The sequence below is a fragment of the Perissodus microlepis genome, chromosome 1 (assembly GCF_051167445.1).
Source record: "Perissodus microlepis isolate ML-2025 ecotype Zambia chromosome 1, ASM5116744v1, whole genome shotgun sequence".
NCBI classification, from domain to species: domain Eukaryota; kingdom Metazoa; phylum Chordata; class Actinopteri; order Cichliformes; family Cichlidae; genus Perissodus; species Perissodus microlepis.
In genome coordinates this window covers 3,509,385-3,525,834 of record NC_140461.1, presented here as the reverse complement: position 1 = coordinate 3,525,834, position 16,450 = coordinate 3,509,385, and the positions used below count along the sequence as shown (strand labels likewise).

The window sequence follows — 16,450 nt, the reverse complement described above, 5'->3', positions numbered from 1 at the left end:
AATACGACCAATGGTACCCCCCAGACTCGTTGTAGATACACCTGTGGTATCAATTTGAAAATCCTACGTTGCTTCGTTCTCAAGTTATCGCATTCCCAAAGTTAGATGCCCATCAACCTTTTACAGCTGAGGGGTAAAAACACAGATTATCCGTCTTTTGCTTCTGCAGAGACGCTGTTTAATACTAATAGGTTTAATACTAATGTCCACATGATCAAATTTGTTAAATGTTTATCATCATCATCAGTTGTTACTTCTTCAGATCTGATTGGCTTATCTCCATTTAATTACACCTTTGTTTTGCTTGTAGATAAATTACGACCTGAAGAAAGCATGGCACACATGGAGGCTGTAACTTTACCTGTTCAGTATAGTGTCGAGCCGCCACCCACGTCAGCTTCTCTTTACTGTAAAACTGGTGCTTCACCTCGAAGAAGGCCAGTCTGTGGGACACAAACATGACGAATGTCAAACACAGAAAGTTTTACTGTGACAGACTCAGCAAACAGCCGTCCCCTACTTTACGGCCCTCAGCGCATCTCTCTAATGCCGCCGCAGCAGCGGCGAGAGTCTCACTTGAAGATGATGTCGTCGACGTCGGTCAGCGTGGCCCCGATGCTTTTCAGCAGCAGGTTCAGAGACTGAATGGCTTCCGTCTCCTCAACCAAGTCATCACCGCTGGAGCCCAGAGACAGACTGAGATGGAGCTGAAACAAACACACGAACACCAAGATGGAAACACAACCTTGACCCAGTGACGACACTGGGCTTATTTTGAATCCAAACATTCATCTGGTTGACTTAACGATTTAACCTGTTTTTAAATATAAGTGAAGAGGAGAGCTCAGACTGTGCGTCTTCACCTTGATGGGTGAGATGTGGAAGTATTCGAAGTAGCTGAGACCAGATGCGTCAGTCCGCGACGCCTCCATCAGCTCGGCCTGCAGGCCCTGCAGATCTTGCTCTATCAGCCCAGACTGAAACACAGACACACCTCAAACGCATGAACCCTCTGTGTGTGGTTCATGTTGGCACTTTTCACATGTTAGAAGCAGCTCTACCTTCTCGCTGTCGGCCTGGGGGTCTGCAGCAGGCGTGAACAGAGCCAAAATGGCTCCCAGGAAACCCTGATCGATCTTTACTGCCATCTCCTGGACCAAAGCCATGAAATACCTGGAGAACACAGACAAGCTCAAGACAAGCTGAAAATCTTTTCCTTAATCCCATCTCTGTGCTTACCTCTCAAAAACAAGTAAGTGTGGCTTTTTCCACACACGAAGGATTTGGACTTCAGCAGGGTTGTGGTTTTAAACACCCTGCAGGTCTTTAGGTGAACTGGTTCTTACTCACTTGAACTGCATGACGTTGCTGTGCTGGTTGAACCTGGTGATGATGGACACGTCAATGAAGGGCTTTGGCTCTGTGGAGACAGAGCAGAGTTAAAGACACTCGGCTCACCGTGAGAACGGTCAGATCAAGAGTTTGATCGAAGCTATGAAGAAGTTAATAAAAAGACTCCACCTGTGTCCAGAGCGATGGACTTTGGAGGAAGAACTGGATTGAAGACGATGGGGAAGATGGCACCTGGAAGCTGATTGTCCACCTGCACACAGAATGATGCCAGTCATACAAGAGTGTGTATTTCTGTGCAGGTGTGTATCCATCGTGGTGTGTGAGTGTTTACCTGCAGCCAGTGCAGCTGAGCTCTCAGGCTGCGCTGATGCACCGACTGCTTGAACTCCACTTGGATCCCAGACAGGAAGTTCCTCCTCACTTGGCAGGAAAACGGCTGACGCATCATCATGGTGGCCCCACTGAGGTTCACCTGAGAGCGGGTGACATCACAGCTTCTCTCTCAGCTCAGTGGACAATTGAAATTTAAATTGTGTGTGTATTTTTTGGAGGGTGGGCGTGTTTCAGGTGCACGTTGACCTCTCACCTCAAGGTTCTCCAGTCTGATCCAGCCGCCGGCGGACTTCCCACTCAGCTGATTCTGGTAGGCTTTCTCCAGCAGGCTGATGTTCTTGTTATTGAACGGCTTCCAGCGATTCTTCGGCTTCATTTCCCAAACAACACCTGAGCTGTGATACAAACACACATGTAACGCTGTAACACACTTGTGGTTATGTGTTGATGTTGCTCCAAGCGGTGTGCTAGGAAGCAACATTCAGTGGGAGCTGGTCTGCACAAACAGACGTGTGGAGGAGCAGCAGTGTTTGGGTCAACAGCTATCCCAGTCCAGAGGGAGCAATCCACCGCTTAACATCTGCAAATAATTTAAACCCTATATAAACAGCTTTAAGGTGCAGCGGTAAAAAGAGAGCTGAACCTAAAAGTGTCGATAAAAATATACTGGCTGGTCCTGCTTGTTATTCCTACTCTCACCTATGTTCATAAGCTGTAACTGGTCACAGAAAGCAGAAGCTGACGAGAACAGGCAGCAGAAATCAGCTCAGTTATTTAGGAGAGGCTAAAAGTAGCTATTTCTTCTCCAACAGTGCTACTTTAGTCCGCTGGAGGTGGTTCAGGCAGCTGACTAGCAGGCCTCCTGGATGCCTCCAAGGTGAGGTGTGTCCAGGCATATCCAGCTGGGAGGTGACCCTGGGACAGACCCGGGACACGCTGGAGTTATTACGTCTCTCTAAGCCTCAGTAACGCTTCATTATCCCCTCAGAACAGCTGGAGGAGGCTGTGGAGAGGGAGGTCTGGGCATGCTTTCTCTGTCACCCAGATCTGGATAAATAGTAGGAAACTTGCAGCTGTTACATTGTGAATAAAACCAAAACAAAAAAGTAAAAGATTTTTTCTGCATTTCTTGGTTGCATTTTGCTCATCTGGACTTAAATGAGGCACTCATCTAGCCCATTTTTAAGGAAGAAGAGTCCATTTACAATCTCTTCTTTATGAGAACACAGAGACTGATTTGATATGTGTTAGCCAAGAAAGCAAATAACTAATCTCACGCTGTAGAAGAAGCCTGGAAATGTGACCTTGCTTTGCTGTAAACTGCTCTGGTAATGTGATAGTGTTTACCTGGTGATGCCAATGTACGCGATCTCCTGCCGCTTGCTGTTGTTGATCAGCGACAATCCAAGGTTTTGCAACAAAACTTTTACTTCCTGATCGGACTGTTCAAGCTCCTCAGCCTGACGAGCCTTTGTCACCACTCCAACGTCCTCAGTAAATATCAGCACCCGCTGGCGTCCGTCCAGGAAGGAAGCCCAGTGGATCTGAGACTGGCTGTCGTAGGAAAACTGACCAAAATCATCCTAAATGAACACAGACAGACTGTAAAGAAACTGATGTGTTTGTATTCTGGGTTTCATGAAGTTTGTGGGAAGCAAACACGAGGAGCACATTGTTATTGCTATATCCTCCAGTTTGACTGTAATAGTACCATAACCAAAGATATTCAATAGGATGTGAAAATAGCAACGGAGACGCTAAAAGTCATCAGGAATATATGTACACAGGGGATCTACATCAGTATAAGAAGCCTCAGTTCCCCAGACTTCTCTACAATCAGATGTCTTGTAGCCAGAGTGGTTGCCTCCTGATGGCCAAACAATCAAGGTAATAATTAATTAATAATTAAGGTTGTAAAAGCAACTAAATGTAAACGAAAAACAAAATCTAGATGTGAAAAAACATTTTGGTTACATAAAATTTAATTAAAAACTAGACTTTAAAAAAATTAAAACCAAGAAATGATTTTGCGAACTTGGCAAATTAAAATAAAAATTTTATTTTTTTCCTAGTTTGAGCTTCTATTACGTTTTTAGTTGTTTGGGGAAAAATTTATTTGCCTGATGAAGGATTGATGTATTGAGATTCTGGATGTCTGTCTTGGCTCTGACGGATGTTCTCCAAACAATCATAATTACAACAACAACAACAACAACAACAACAACAACACTGAAACTAATAAAAATGAAACTACAACTAAACATTTTCAAACAATAAAAACTAAACTGGAACGAGAAACTCACTCTGAAAATCAGCTAAACTAGACTGAATTAAAAACAAAAAGCTAAAATGAAATAAACTAATTAGAAAATACAAACTCATTGTTTAGATCATAAATCTACACCAATCTTTTATATAGAGTAATTGATCATTTTTCTCAGTACAACAGCAGTGGCTGAAATAAATGGTTTTTTTGGTTCCTCAGGGTTCCTTTTTTGGTCCTTGACATTTTCAGGTTTGTTACATTAGATTTCTTCGGTCACAACAAACTGAAAAATCTTTTTTCAGAGGATGAGGTTCAGCTGTTACAAAGACACAAAGGCATAGTTTCCCAGTAATATCTGGCTCTTCCACTATTAATCAGAGAGTTTCTGCTGTTTTCTGTGGGAAATCTTTTGATATGCGTTTCATCAAACCTCAATAGCAACTAAACAAAGCTCGACCTCCAGAATTGTCTCACCATGACACACAACAGTGTCTTCTTACAAAAATAAATAAAAAATGCAGATACGAGATTTTGTGTGAGTCTGACCTTCAGCAGATCCAGCTCTCCTGAATGATCCCGGCATTCCCAACGAAGCATGCGGACTCCTGTTGGGTCGTCCCACGCAAACCGTCGAGTCTCGCTGGGTTTCAACTCATGAAAGACGGATGAGCCGCTGAAAAGAAATGGCAAGTAGCTGGGTTTCCACCAAGGTGTTTCACAAAGAGAAAATTAACTGAAATACAAAATTTATTCAGCCTGAAATCAGGGAACTGACATGGAGTGACAACCAGAAACACAGAAAACAGGCAAAAAAAAAAGCCTTTAAGAGCTTTATCTGGTTTTGTGGCCAAAAACCTGGAGCACCTCCAAGAATGCAGAAGTTAAGACAGAGTGTACCGTGTCAGATGAAAAAGTTACAGCTTTTAAACTCTGATAGGCTATAAAATAACATATATGTAGTAGTGTGTTGACCTCTGACCTCTGTTTATAGCTGATGGTAGCCCAGGGCGTGTGGTTAACCAGCAGGGCAGGAGCTGCTCCTTCATAATAATCACCGAAGCTGATGACGGCGGAGTGATCAGAGAGGTTGACGTCCACGATGATCCCACCGCACTGAAAACATACACGCATTTAAAAATCTCCAAAATGTACTAAACTGTGAAAGTTCTTCCAATGTGTCTGGTCTAATGGACACTGACCATTTCCATTTTTAGCAGGGTGCCGTTGTCCTGTTTATTGAAGAAGAAGGATTGGGAGGTGGATTCAGACCCGACAACACGGACACACAACTTTCCCGAACCATTCTCCGGCCACAGAGGGAGACACTGCGCCACAACAATCGAATTATAAGAATTATAATAACATAAGGAGTTTGGTAGTGACAATAAGGAAGACAGGTCCCTACAGCCTGTCTGTTCTAAAACTAGAAATTCATTCACCTCAGTGGAAGAGATGTAGTGCCACTTGGTTTGGCTGCTGACTTCTCCCACTTCTAGTTCATAAGATGACTTGTTGACCAGAGTGTAGAAAGGACTCATGGTGACGATCCTGGTTAGTTTAAAACTGCTCATCTGAATACTAACACCCACCTGCACACAGAGACAAGAAGTATGAAACTAGATCAGCTCACAGCTGATGATCATTTTAATCAACCCAGGAGAAGAATGTGACACATTCAAAAGCTCCACAACAAGCCTGGTCTAATCCTCAGAAAGACAAAACAGGTTAAACAGTTTGATTAAAAGAGAAAAAAAGTTACCAAGAAGTCCATGTGGTTGGCGGGACAGCGAACGCAGCCATAACTTCCCACTGTGTCCAGAGAGAACCCATCAGACCAGGAACTGGTGGAGACGCAAAGCTGGAGCTGATACAAAATATCAATGTGCAATAAATAAACATTTTACATATTACAGAAAATGTCTGGCTTTGTTTTTATCGTCAAAAAAAGAGTTAAAAAGGAAGCAGTGATCAAAAAAGAGGTCTGACCAGATCTAAATATACAGGAATAAAAAAACGTACCTGGAAGCTTATAAAAGCATACAGGCTCGGATTGTGAACGCGCATAGTGAAAACTTTAAACAACTTGTTTAAAGTCTAAAGAAGAAAGGCTGGACATGTGTGTCCAGGTGTTTCTCACCTTGCACTTGCTGAACATGTTTTTCTTCTTGAAGGAGAACAGGATGATGTCTCTGTAGTCGGCCGGGTGCTTGACGGAGATGTCCTCGGCTTTGTACTGCAGCACTCGAGACGTTTTGTTGATGATCCAGTACGGACTGAAGAGCGACAGCAGCAGGCGGCTCGCCGTCCTCGTCACATGGACGTTAATGTCCACCGTCATGCTTATGTCCGAGTCGCAGGTGAGACATATGGCCAGGAACTCGGGCATTTCCTTTTCAATCCGAATGTGTCCGTGCCAGTCGCGTCCTTGATACCTCATCAGCACCAGCGACACGATCTCGCCTGAGACACGAGCGTTCAGGAGGTCTGACATGCTGCCTTCACGAAGCTCGCAGCTGTCTACTGAGCTCTGGGGATGCAACACATCAGGTCCGATCAGATTATTTTAGATCAGGTTAGTTTTCATTGGCTTATAAAATAATAAAACATTTCTAACAAACAGATGTGAATATCTGCAAAGACTCTTTATTATTGCATTGCTAAACCTTGATGGAGCTGTTAGGGTTACCTCCATCATGTAGCGAATGGTGTATGGCAGCAGGTTGCGTAGGGTAGCCATAGGATGGAGATGGATGACATAGGCGGGGTCCCAGTCCTCCTCTCCACAGCTGGTGATGTGTCGCAGGTCATCGGGGACGGCCAAAGTGCTGACCATGAGCGGCAGCAGGCTGCTTTCGGATGCGGGACACTGAAGCATCGACCCCACCTCTGAGCTACAGTGCACCTGCTCCTTCCAGGATATGCAGGTGGAAGATGGCGCATACTGACCTGTCAGCTCTCCTGCTGGCTGCAAAAACAGCTGAGATCTGGAGGAAAGAGGAAGTAAAGACTCTCACCACCTCCGGAAGTTATGACGAGGCACCTGGAGCTGCTCAGATCCACAGGAACTCACAACAGCACCCAGAGAGTTTCAGGGACAAGATTGAATTTGTGACACTTTAAGTGCAGTTTGGAAAAAAGGATCTGCAACCAGAAGCTCGCCCATGTTGGCAAACCCTAATTTTGTAGATGTTCAGAGCAGCAGAGGATGTCTTTTATTGAGACAATCATCAAATCCACAAAGACTATGACTATGCTAACAAACAGTCTCTCGAACACCTGAAGAAGGTGGTGTGATTCTACCTGTAAGTTTCTAAGGTGACATGAAACTCCGTCTTGGGTTCGGCCTGTCCAATAACCTGCAGAGCTCTGGTTTGTGGAGAGTACTTGAGGATGGTGAATGGCACTGAGAAGTGATTCTTTATCTAAAAACACAAACAAAAGTTGCTTCTAAATAAACCTGTCCTGCTTTTCTAATCACAATATCGGCTTTATTTAGAGCGTCTGTGGTTCAGACCTGCAGCGGCGAGCGAACCGTGATGACCTTGTTGCCTTCGTTGGCGTCAATCTGCAACAGCACAGATATGGCCTCCTGCAGATTCGGGCCGCGGATGTTGTAGAGGCGTCGACCCGGTTTGTCCACAGCAATGTTGGCGATCTCGCTGTATCCCGAGGGCACTGTATGGGGAGAGAAATAACACATCTCCAATCGCAAGCTTAGCATAAGACAACGCGCAGCACCAACAGAGAACGAGTGGGAACGTCTGACCGATGGTGAGGTTGAACAGGCAGCTCTCTTGCCGCTGGAGAGCTGAAAGTTTGCCTCTGGATGCTGGTTCGAACATTGAGTGCTCCAGTTCCATGTTCTGATCCACCGGCAACTCGTGGAGCTTTCCCTGCCCCGCAGATCCCACCAGTCTCAAGTTAGCACTGTGCTCCACAATGAAGGGAATTCCCAGAGAGTTTCTAATAGTGAATGGCGCCTTCTCCTTCAGAGAGTAATCAAAGGTGGAAGTCGTTCCCTCCGAGAACGCCTGATCAAAACACAGCAAAGGAAAAGGGCACTCAGTGATTCAACGAATTAACACTTTTTCAAAAAGTCGATTAGAAGTGATATTACAGCATCAGTCAGACACAAACTGAAGCTGTTCTGTACCTTGGCGAGGTTTTGGAAAACGTTGAGGCAGCACTTGGAGATGGTGACATTCATGGTGTCTTTGGAGCAGATGCTAACGACAGTGCGAGGTTCAGGAAGGAATATGAAGTCATCTCCGTGAACGGGGCTTTTGTCATGGATTGGGTTGTTCTTCATCTGCAGGAGCAAAAACAGCATCACTAAGTTCATCAGCCTTCAGCCGATCGTTGCTGGGAATTTTATTCCATTTAAAAACTCATTGAGGGTTTTCAAAGTTCTGCAGCGGGACAGCAGGTGATCAGATTCACCTTCATTCCACCTTTAAATGGCAGATTACAGACGTGCCAATTAACTCTTACACCTGTAATATTAAGGTCGGTCTATTCCAAGAAAAAAAAAAAAAAGGGGGGGGGGGGTTGGAAATGAGCCACTTGGATGTTTTATATGAGGAACACAAAAATGTCTTTGATATAAAACTATTCACAGACAAAGACTTCAGGGAATTGCTTTGCTGTGGGACGTTTACTGGAGTGGGACATTGTGTAGCTGTCATAATAATCACACAAAGTTCATTAAGAGCAGCTTTACCTCGAACTCCAGGTTCCACCTTCGTCTGCCGCCGTCGACTCGTTCCAGCAGAGGCTCCCACACCGCGTGGGTCTCATTAAAGTAATTCACCTGGGAACAGATGACACACTTGTTTTTTTTTTTTTCCACTGAGCACAGCAGCTGCGATAACTCAGCTGTCAGAGAGATTTTTGTCTTTCTGGAATATATCAGCCTATCCCTTCCAATGGCGTCAACACCTTCGTTGGTAGGGATGAACACATGAATAATGTTCTTAAATACTCCTCAGCTAAAACTAAAGATAGGGAAAAAAACCCAAACTAAAGTTAGGAGCCTTGAATATATGACACGAGTTTCAGGATCAGGTCTGAATCCAGGTTGAGTTCTTACTTCAAGCGTCATATCAGCTCTCAGCTGTAGCAGCGAAGACCAGTTTTTGGCTGAACCATTGAAGGAGGACTCGGCCAGCAGCAGAGGGACTGTTCGATGACCCAAACCGGACTCAAGAGTCACCTGTACAACCTGAGGGCCAACAACAGCTCGTCAAAACGAAGCAAACCTTCTTTAAAGTTTTACAATGAATGTTCTGCGAAGACGCTGTGGTACCTTGACTTCGACGCCAAAGCTCTCCCCTTCATTTCGTCCGTCCGGTTCTCTGAAGCTCTCGGTGACCTCGGTGGCCTGGTCCACTCCCAGGAACCAGTAGTTACAGTTGTAGATGTTCATGACCGACCACAGGTCACTGACATCGGGCTTCGATGCCTCGCACTGTTGATCCTTCTGCTTTGCCGTCATGGCGGCTGTTATCGTTGTCACGGTGTTGAGGATGAACGGTGAGATCTGCAGATGAAAGACACACTGGTGATGAGTTCACTGACAGTCGGGAAATCACCGCGAGTCCAGAGAAGCAACACAGAGTCTCGAACATCTGTCAGTGTGATTTATAAATCCATAAATAAATACCTTAATTATGATTTCCTCCACTGTCACGGAGCCCCTCAGTGGCTGATTGGGGTGAGCTTTGGTTTCCAAGGTGACCGAACAAGGTCTCAGTACCTTTTGGATAGAGCCAGACTAAAACCTTTAATCATGTTTGTTCAGCTCTCATTACTTACAAGACCACTAACACATCACATTTTCTTCCCCTACAGTAAGACACTTTTTCAGTTAATCTGTTACCCGACTCATATTTTTAAGGGTAATGCAGTAAAAATGGTTTTACTCCCAGTCAACAATTCCAAAACGCTGTGGGTTTAAATGTGTCTGACATATCAAAAAACACAAAAAACAGAACTGATATAACAGTGAGTGAAGGATCTACAGACTGCAAAAAACAAGCAGACTCTTACGGTGGTGACAGCCTTGTCCTCTTTGTTTTGGATGAAGGGGCAGGCGAGGACCTTCAGCTCCCTCAGGTTGGCTCTCATGTTCTGTGTGCCGTCCTCCTCGGCCTGTAGCGTGAAGTCGCACTGAAATGAGGCCACGAGAGCTGGGGCGTCGGCCTTCATCAGGTTGGCCACGAACACCACCTCTGGGTCCACCACCACTGCTCGAAGTCGAGTCTTCACTGTGGAGGCTGCAGAGAGAAAACAGTCTTGTGATGCTTTTTCTTTTTTTGTTCCCGTTCTCGCTTTGTGATTCTGAATGGTCGTCTTTAGCTTGACTGAGAAGCTCTGAATACTTGGAAACATCAATTTTGTTCTTATTGCTAAATCAGATAAAGTAGATCATGATCTCGCCATTCAGTGGTCAAAAGCGTAGGCTGGGCTCCCTGCTGCAGTTGTAGACTAACCCTTTCTGGATTCTTTTAATATTCCTGTTGATACAGTAGATATACTCAATCCCCCCGCCTCTCCGGTTGGGGTCTGGTGTCCCGATCTTACCAGTCTTGGGGTCGGCTCGTGGTTCAGTGGTCTGTCTCAGCTGCAGTCTGTCGCTCGGTGCAGAGGCGGCGGTCGGAGCCGAACTCTGCGGCAGAGCCTGCAGGAAGAAATCTCCGACGGCCATCAGAAACTCCACGCTTGCACAGAGATAGAGCTTCTGCAGAACGGCCACCACCTCCCGTTCTGCTGCGCTCTGCCGGTACGTCACGTCGATCGTGACCCCAGAGCTCTCTTCGTCTCTCTGCTTCACCATCCTGCAGCAAGTTAACACAATGTGTGATCACTGACTGGTAACAGCCAAAAAAACCCTCTAAACCACTTTGGTAGCAAAAAACTAAACTGCTTTCCAAGAGATATTTTCAAGTATAGTCACAGTCTACTGTAGCATACTATACTGTACTGTACACTATGTTCAGCAGTAATTTGGTAACTATACTGCAGTGCATGTTAACAGCAGTATGATCCTGCCGATTGATTGTAAATGTTACAAAACGTTGTGGGACCCTAAAAACCATCTGTGGGAAAAGGTAAAGGGGGCAGACTGAATATGGATCATATTCACTGAGCAGTGTGATCTGACTATGTTTCTTCTTCTTCTCTGAAAAACAACTACAGACTATTTGATGAAGAACTCCATCAGTGATTGATCACGTCATCAACAAAACAGTCAGACAGACGGAAAGCAGAGATCATTTGACTCTTACCGCGAGGTGACCCTCTCCATGCCGGTCCTCAGGTCGTCCAGTGTGCAGGCAGTCAGCACCGTGTTCACCTCCATGCTGCCATTATTTAGGATCTTCCCTGAAGTTTTTAGCAAGTGTAGGGCAAATTCTCCCAGTCTGAGGTCCTGCTGGTTCTGGAGAGCTGAGGACTGGGAACAGGGACAACAGTCAGGAAGAATAACTAACACTTGCTTGCTTATTCCAACCACTGGACGAATACCGTCCCCCACATATCAGTTTCTTTTCACGTCCTTGTTGTTTCTAACTGACCTGTTTGGGGTCGAGGTACAGAACCAGACCAAGAGACTCGATGTTGAAGTTAAACTTGACAGTCTCCAAAGTTTCATCATCCTCTTCACTGTGGCTCACAGTCATCTTTCCAGAACCACCTGAGCAATCAGGACAAAGATCACATCAACAAAACGGCAAGAAACCTTAAAGTGGATCTATTACACTCATTAACAATATTTTTATCCTTGGACTTTCGAGCAGCCTAGCTTGATTTAGGGTTCAAAATAATCCTGGTCTATCTTATATCGGATACATGTCAGCGCTTTGAGTACTCCGGGAGAGTAGAAAAGCGCTATATAAGAATCAGTCCATTTACCATGTCATCAGTCAGACACAGAAACCAGACAAATATCAGGGTTCAACTCTGGATGAGTGAAGATCTGAACATAAACTCAATCGGACCTGTCGGGGTGGCTCCAGTTGCTCGGACCTGCAGACTGGTCTCCTGCCGGGCTGCGGCGGGCTCCGGGCTTCCGGCCTCTCCCAGATTCTCCATCAGGATCCTGAGCACCACCTTCAGGTCGTCTTGACTGAGCTTCACCTGCACAGACGCATCAGTCACTACTCAGTCTGTCTACAGCTGTGACTAGAATGAGGCTACGGCTAAAGGCTGCTAGCCTAGCCTAAACCTGCGTCCTAAACCTGCATCCTTATTGGGGGTGTCTACGGAGACTACAGACCACAACAAACAAACTGCATCCAGCTTCCAAGTAAAAGACGAGACCAGCAACAATATAACTCTACAGAGCAGACTGTCCTCAGGGGAAACTGTACCTTTGGTGGTTTACTTGTCGACTGGTTGTAAAAACAAGAATAAAATCATTAGTGGAATTTCTGACACATTTTATTCTATTGAGGAAGATTATTACATACGTCTTAAAACACCAACCATACTGTACAGCTACTCTGTTTTTATATCGTCTTGTAATCTGGGAAAGATTTTTGGTTACAAGTTTAATAATGTAACAAGCATACATGTTAACTTCCTCCTACCTTCATGGGTTTCAGATCTCCATCGATCTCCACAGCAGCCATCTTCTTGTACCAGGAAGCTGCCAGGTTTCTCTTGATGTTCAGGTGCAGGTTGACCGGTTCAAGCAGCTCTCTGCTAGGTTGGTTTGAGTCAGGCTCTAAGCAGGTCCTGGGCCACAACAGGAAAGAGTCAATGTGCTTACAGGAGAAACTAATCAAAGTCTGCATATAAAACAAAAGCTTCCCCTTCAAAGCTTTCTGCTTGTGCACCTTTTTTTCAAGCATGACCACAATATCCTTGGAATTTGTGATCTGACTACTTGCACATGCAGTTTCATCCTTTTTCTCAGATTGACCAGCAAATTTCACTGTTTTAACACAAAGGAGAGGCGCCAAGATTCAGGTGGCCAGATTGGGTCTTCCTTCCTGCATGTCTGTGGAGGTTCTCAGTCATTAAAGGTCACGGTAGTCTTAGGAGCTTAAAAAGACATTGAAACCTCTCACGTCTTATCCAAGAGGTTTCCTTCAGCTTTAAAACTTTTAAAAACTGAAGAAGCTTCTTGGTGAAACAGACTTAAAGAAGTCCAGTCGCATCTTTTTACGCTCCTGAGACATCCTTTAAGGCAGCGGTCCCCAACCTTTTTTGCGCCACGGACCGGTTTATGCCCGACAATATTTTCATGGACCGGCCTTTAAGGTGTCGCGGATAAATACAACAAAATAAAACTAGTACCGGTACCGAAAAAAAGAAGATTTATTCATAACACACGTGAAAAGACCCAGGAAAACCGAGTTAACGATAAAAACGATAACAAAATAACGCTGAAAACCGATAAAAACCCTGAAAACTATACATTTCACACCTGAGCCTCAACTCTCGCGGCCCAGTACCAAACGACTCACGGACCAGTACCGGTCCGAGGCCCGGGGGTTGGGGACCGCTGCTTTAAGGTCCTATTCTAAGAACAGATGTCATTACTGACATTAAGAATTTCAGTCTTCAGATTCTTTCATTTCACTTTGTAAAATCTTAATCAACACCATTAACATTTCTGACTGTGGATCAAGTCTTTGAGGCTTTGTTTCACTGACCTGGAGAGTTTCACCTTCGTCAGCTGGACGTCCATATTGTCGATGACGGCTGGCAGCGGACATCCTGTGACATCCAGCAGAGAGAAGCTGTTCCCAACAGTAATCAGACCCAGGTCCACCTCCAGAGCGTTGTTGGAGGTGGAGGACTGTGGTATGATGATGACTGGGGCCTTAAGGTTGATGTCCATGGACAGACGGAAGCTCTTCTGGGCGAAGTCACGAACGCTGGACGCGGCCTTCTCCGCTGCCTGAGCCGTCGCGGCGCTCAGAGCTTCTTTAGCAGTCTGGAAGTTGTTGGTGAAATTCTGCAAGAAAATAAAAAAAAACAAACAGTTTTCTTCAGTCCAGTAGTGACCATTTCATGCACTCTTCTCAGGTGTTTTAAACATCACTTGATCCAGGTTTCTTTTTGCATTTCTTCTCATTGCCAAAAATTAAAAAGAATAAAAGAAAACTCACAACATTAATACTGAGAAAGAAAAACATATTGTGTAAATCAAACTGGGAGGAGGGAACACAAATAACAAACCAGAGTGCAGGTAAGCTGCTCGGGTCAAACTAAAAACAGTTCTACAAACTAACTTTCAATCATCACGTGTGACTCACCAGCAGGGACATGAAGAACCTGTGCAGGTAAACCACCTGGATGCAGCCCATGTTTAACTTCACTTTGCCGTCAGTTTTGGAGGTGTCGGCGTAGCCCGCGCCCTCTGTGGCGTTAGGGGTCAGACTCATGCTGAAGCTGAACACCTCGTTACCCACGATGGAGATGGCCTGAAGCATAATCGGAGGGAAACTGTTAGCTCACACAAGAACACAAACACAAGAGGGCAGGACGATCTAAAGCAGTCCCGTGGTATCAGGGTCTGAAGACGTTATCAGTTTTGACACAATGGAGTGAAGCATTCTTATATAAGACAACTTACTGACCTTCTTGTGGAAGCTTTTGGGATCAACGTTTAGAACAATGAAGTCTCGCAGGCCGCCTGATATATGAGTCTGAGGTCCTTGCATCAGCAGCGAGCCATTAATACCTGAGGAACACAGCAGGCGTGTTACATCAGGTTTGGTAGTGAAAACTCACAGAAAACAAAATTCAGCTCCGATTCAGTACCTTGGATCTTGATGTCGGCCATGTTGCACAACTGGTCGCACACTAGAACGTTGAAGGCCCCGAGATCCATGACCACCTTCAGGTCTGTGACCTGAGAGTCTACAGGTGACACCAGGGCAGCTGCAGGAGAAAAATAACACATGACGCTGAGTTTTAAGTCAGACTCGCATTATACCTGTGTGTGTGTGTGTGTGTGTGTGTGTGTGTGTGTGTGTGTGTGTGTGTGTGTGTGTGTGTGTGTGTGTGTGTGTGTGTGTGTGGGGGGTACTGACTGGACTTCGCAGAAACCGTCTTATCCTCCGTCTTTGGTCGGACTTCTTTCTCTGGAGATGGAACGCCGCCGCCAGATGACAACGCTGTCGACAGGAAGTTAATGGCTGACAGCAGAGCTTCGGTGTGAAGCATGACGTCGAGTGAGGTGAAAGTCACCTACGACCCAAGAGGAAAGCTGATGCATTTTAGTGGTTCTCAAAAATGTGCAACACCTGGGATGTGTGACAGATCTTAGTCCCGTGGTGCCACGTTCATCACTGGTATTTTGCCAAAAGCAGAGATGGTCATTTGAGTCCTGTGCAAACTGTTATTTTATTAAGTTACTTTTCCCTGATCTACCTCTCGTCACAAATACAGGTTTTGTTGTTAGACAGCGTAGAGAGGCATTCATAGAAAGAACAGGCTCAAATCTATCAGAACAGGATGACGTGACGTGGAGCACTTTTTGTGTCTGTGTTGTAAATTTGATGCAGTGTGAAAATGCTGCACACAACACAGATGCAGGAGTTTTTTTCTAAATCAGACAAATCCACCTGGTAACACTAGATCTGTGCAAACAGGGCTAAAGTCAAGCTTGCATTTCCTTCAACACGACCATGAGATGTGCAGAGATGATGCTGTACTGATCTGCAGGCGTGTGGATGAACTATGACTCACATTGATCAGCTGTTCGGTGTTTTTGTAGACGGTGGAGAAGTTTGGTCCGGCACGGTCGGCCTGATGAAACAAACAGGCTGATTAAAAACTGCTGAATCTCAAACTGTCGACCCCACACGTAGTTCCCGCCTCCACCTCCCGTGCATGAACAGGTAATCAGATGGTGACCTCACCTTACAATACTCCACTTTGAGCAGTTCAGCTCCAGACTCGACTGAAGAGCTGATGAGGCACAGCGGCTCCCCACTTGAGTCTAAACCAGAAGAGACCAAAGCTGTCACATCATCAACATGTTTGACCGCACACGCACAACCAAAGAAACCAGTACAGACACACTTGTGTCAGTAAACCCTGGTGTGCTGTAACGCTCTGACCTTTGAACTCGAGGCACTTCAGGGCAATTTTTCGGATGTATGTTGCTGCGCACATGTCGTATTTTCTGACTTTTGTGTTAATGCCCATGTGGGCGACGTGAAAGACCAGGAAAGGGGACTCCTTCTTTTCCTTTGGCTTTTTCAGAGTCAGAAGCACCTTAAGAGAAGAAGCAGAAAACACATTTAGATGACAGCAGAGCGCCAACATGGTGGAGCAACAATGAATGCAACATTTTGTATCTCTTCAGATACAGAATGATCTTTCAGACTCTCTAAAGCAGGGGTGGGCAACTCCAGGCCTCGAGGGCCGGTGTCCTGCAGGTTTTAGATGTGTCCTTGATCCAACACAGCTGATTTAAATGGCTAAATTAGCTCCTCAACATGTCCTGAAGTTCTCCAGAGGCCTGGTAACGAACTAATC

General features: G+C 45.4%; 1 protein-coding gene across 6 annotated transcripts in view; it reads right to left on the bottom strand.

Moving 5' to 3' along the window:
* Positions 1–16,450, bottom strand: part of vps13c (vacuolar protein sorting 13 homolog C) — a 50,026-nt gene that overhangs the window by 11,271 nt on the left and 22,305 nt on the right. For all 6 annotated transcript variants that reach the window (XM_084927195.1, XM_084927202.1, XM_084927196.1 and 3 more), the window contains 38 exons: positions 16,030–16,186; positions 15,829–15,908; positions 15,656–15,715; positions 14,998–15,154; positions 14,726–14,845; positions 14,542–14,645; positions 14,218–14,385; positions 13,612–13,916; positions 12,541–12,688; positions 11,950–12,088; positions 11,527–11,645; positions 11,239–11,405; positions 10,535–10,788; positions 10,001–10,227; positions 9,615–9,707; positions 9,258–9,491; positions 9,042–9,173; positions 8,673–8,762; positions 8,106–8,261; positions 7,719–7,983; positions 7,467–7,627; positions 7,253–7,374; positions 6,639–6,936; positions 6,090–6,479; positions 5,712–5,816; positions 5,392–5,541; positions 5,152–5,277; positions 4,932–5,065; positions 4,499–4,625; positions 3,034–3,269; positions 1,940–2,081; positions 1,685–1,825; positions 1,522–1,603; positions 1,351–1,420; positions 1,062–1,173; positions 864–977; positions 577–707; positions 362–443 (listed from right to left, as the gene is read on the bottom strand). In XM_084927195.1, coding sequence (XP_084783321.1) covers positions 362–443; positions 577–707; positions 864–977; positions 1,062–1,173; positions 1,351–1,420; positions 1,522–1,603; positions 1,685–1,825; positions 1,940–2,081; positions 3,034–3,269; positions 4,499–4,625; positions 4,932–5,065; positions 5,152–5,277; positions 5,392–5,541; positions 5,712–5,816; positions 6,090–6,479; positions 6,639–6,936; positions 7,253–7,374; positions 7,467–7,627; positions 7,719–7,983; positions 8,106–8,261; positions 8,673–8,762; positions 9,042–9,173; positions 9,258–9,491; positions 9,615–9,707; positions 10,001–10,227; positions 10,535–10,788; positions 11,239–11,405; positions 11,527–11,645; positions 11,950–12,088; positions 12,541–12,688; positions 13,612–13,916; positions 14,218–14,385; positions 14,542–14,645; positions 14,726–14,845; positions 14,998–15,154; positions 15,656–15,715; positions 15,829–15,908; positions 16,030–16,186 — 5,898 coding nt within the window. The remainder of the gene's footprint in view (positions 1–361; positions 444–576; positions 708–863; positions 978–1,061; positions 1,174–1,350; positions 1,421–1,521; positions 1,604–1,684; positions 1,826–1,939; positions 2,082–3,033; positions 3,270–4,498; positions 4,626–4,931; positions 5,066–5,151; positions 5,278–5,391; positions 5,542–5,711; positions 5,817–6,089; positions 6,480–6,638; positions 6,937–7,252; positions 7,375–7,466; positions 7,628–7,718; positions 7,984–8,105; positions 8,262–8,672; positions 8,763–9,041; positions 9,174–9,257; positions 9,492–9,614; positions 9,708–10,000; positions 10,228–10,534; positions 10,789–11,238; positions 11,406–11,526; positions 11,646–11,949; positions 12,089–12,540; positions 12,689–13,611; positions 13,917–14,217; positions 14,386–14,541; positions 14,646–14,725; positions 14,846–14,997; positions 15,155–15,655; positions 15,716–15,828; positions 15,909–16,029; positions 16,187–16,450) is intronic.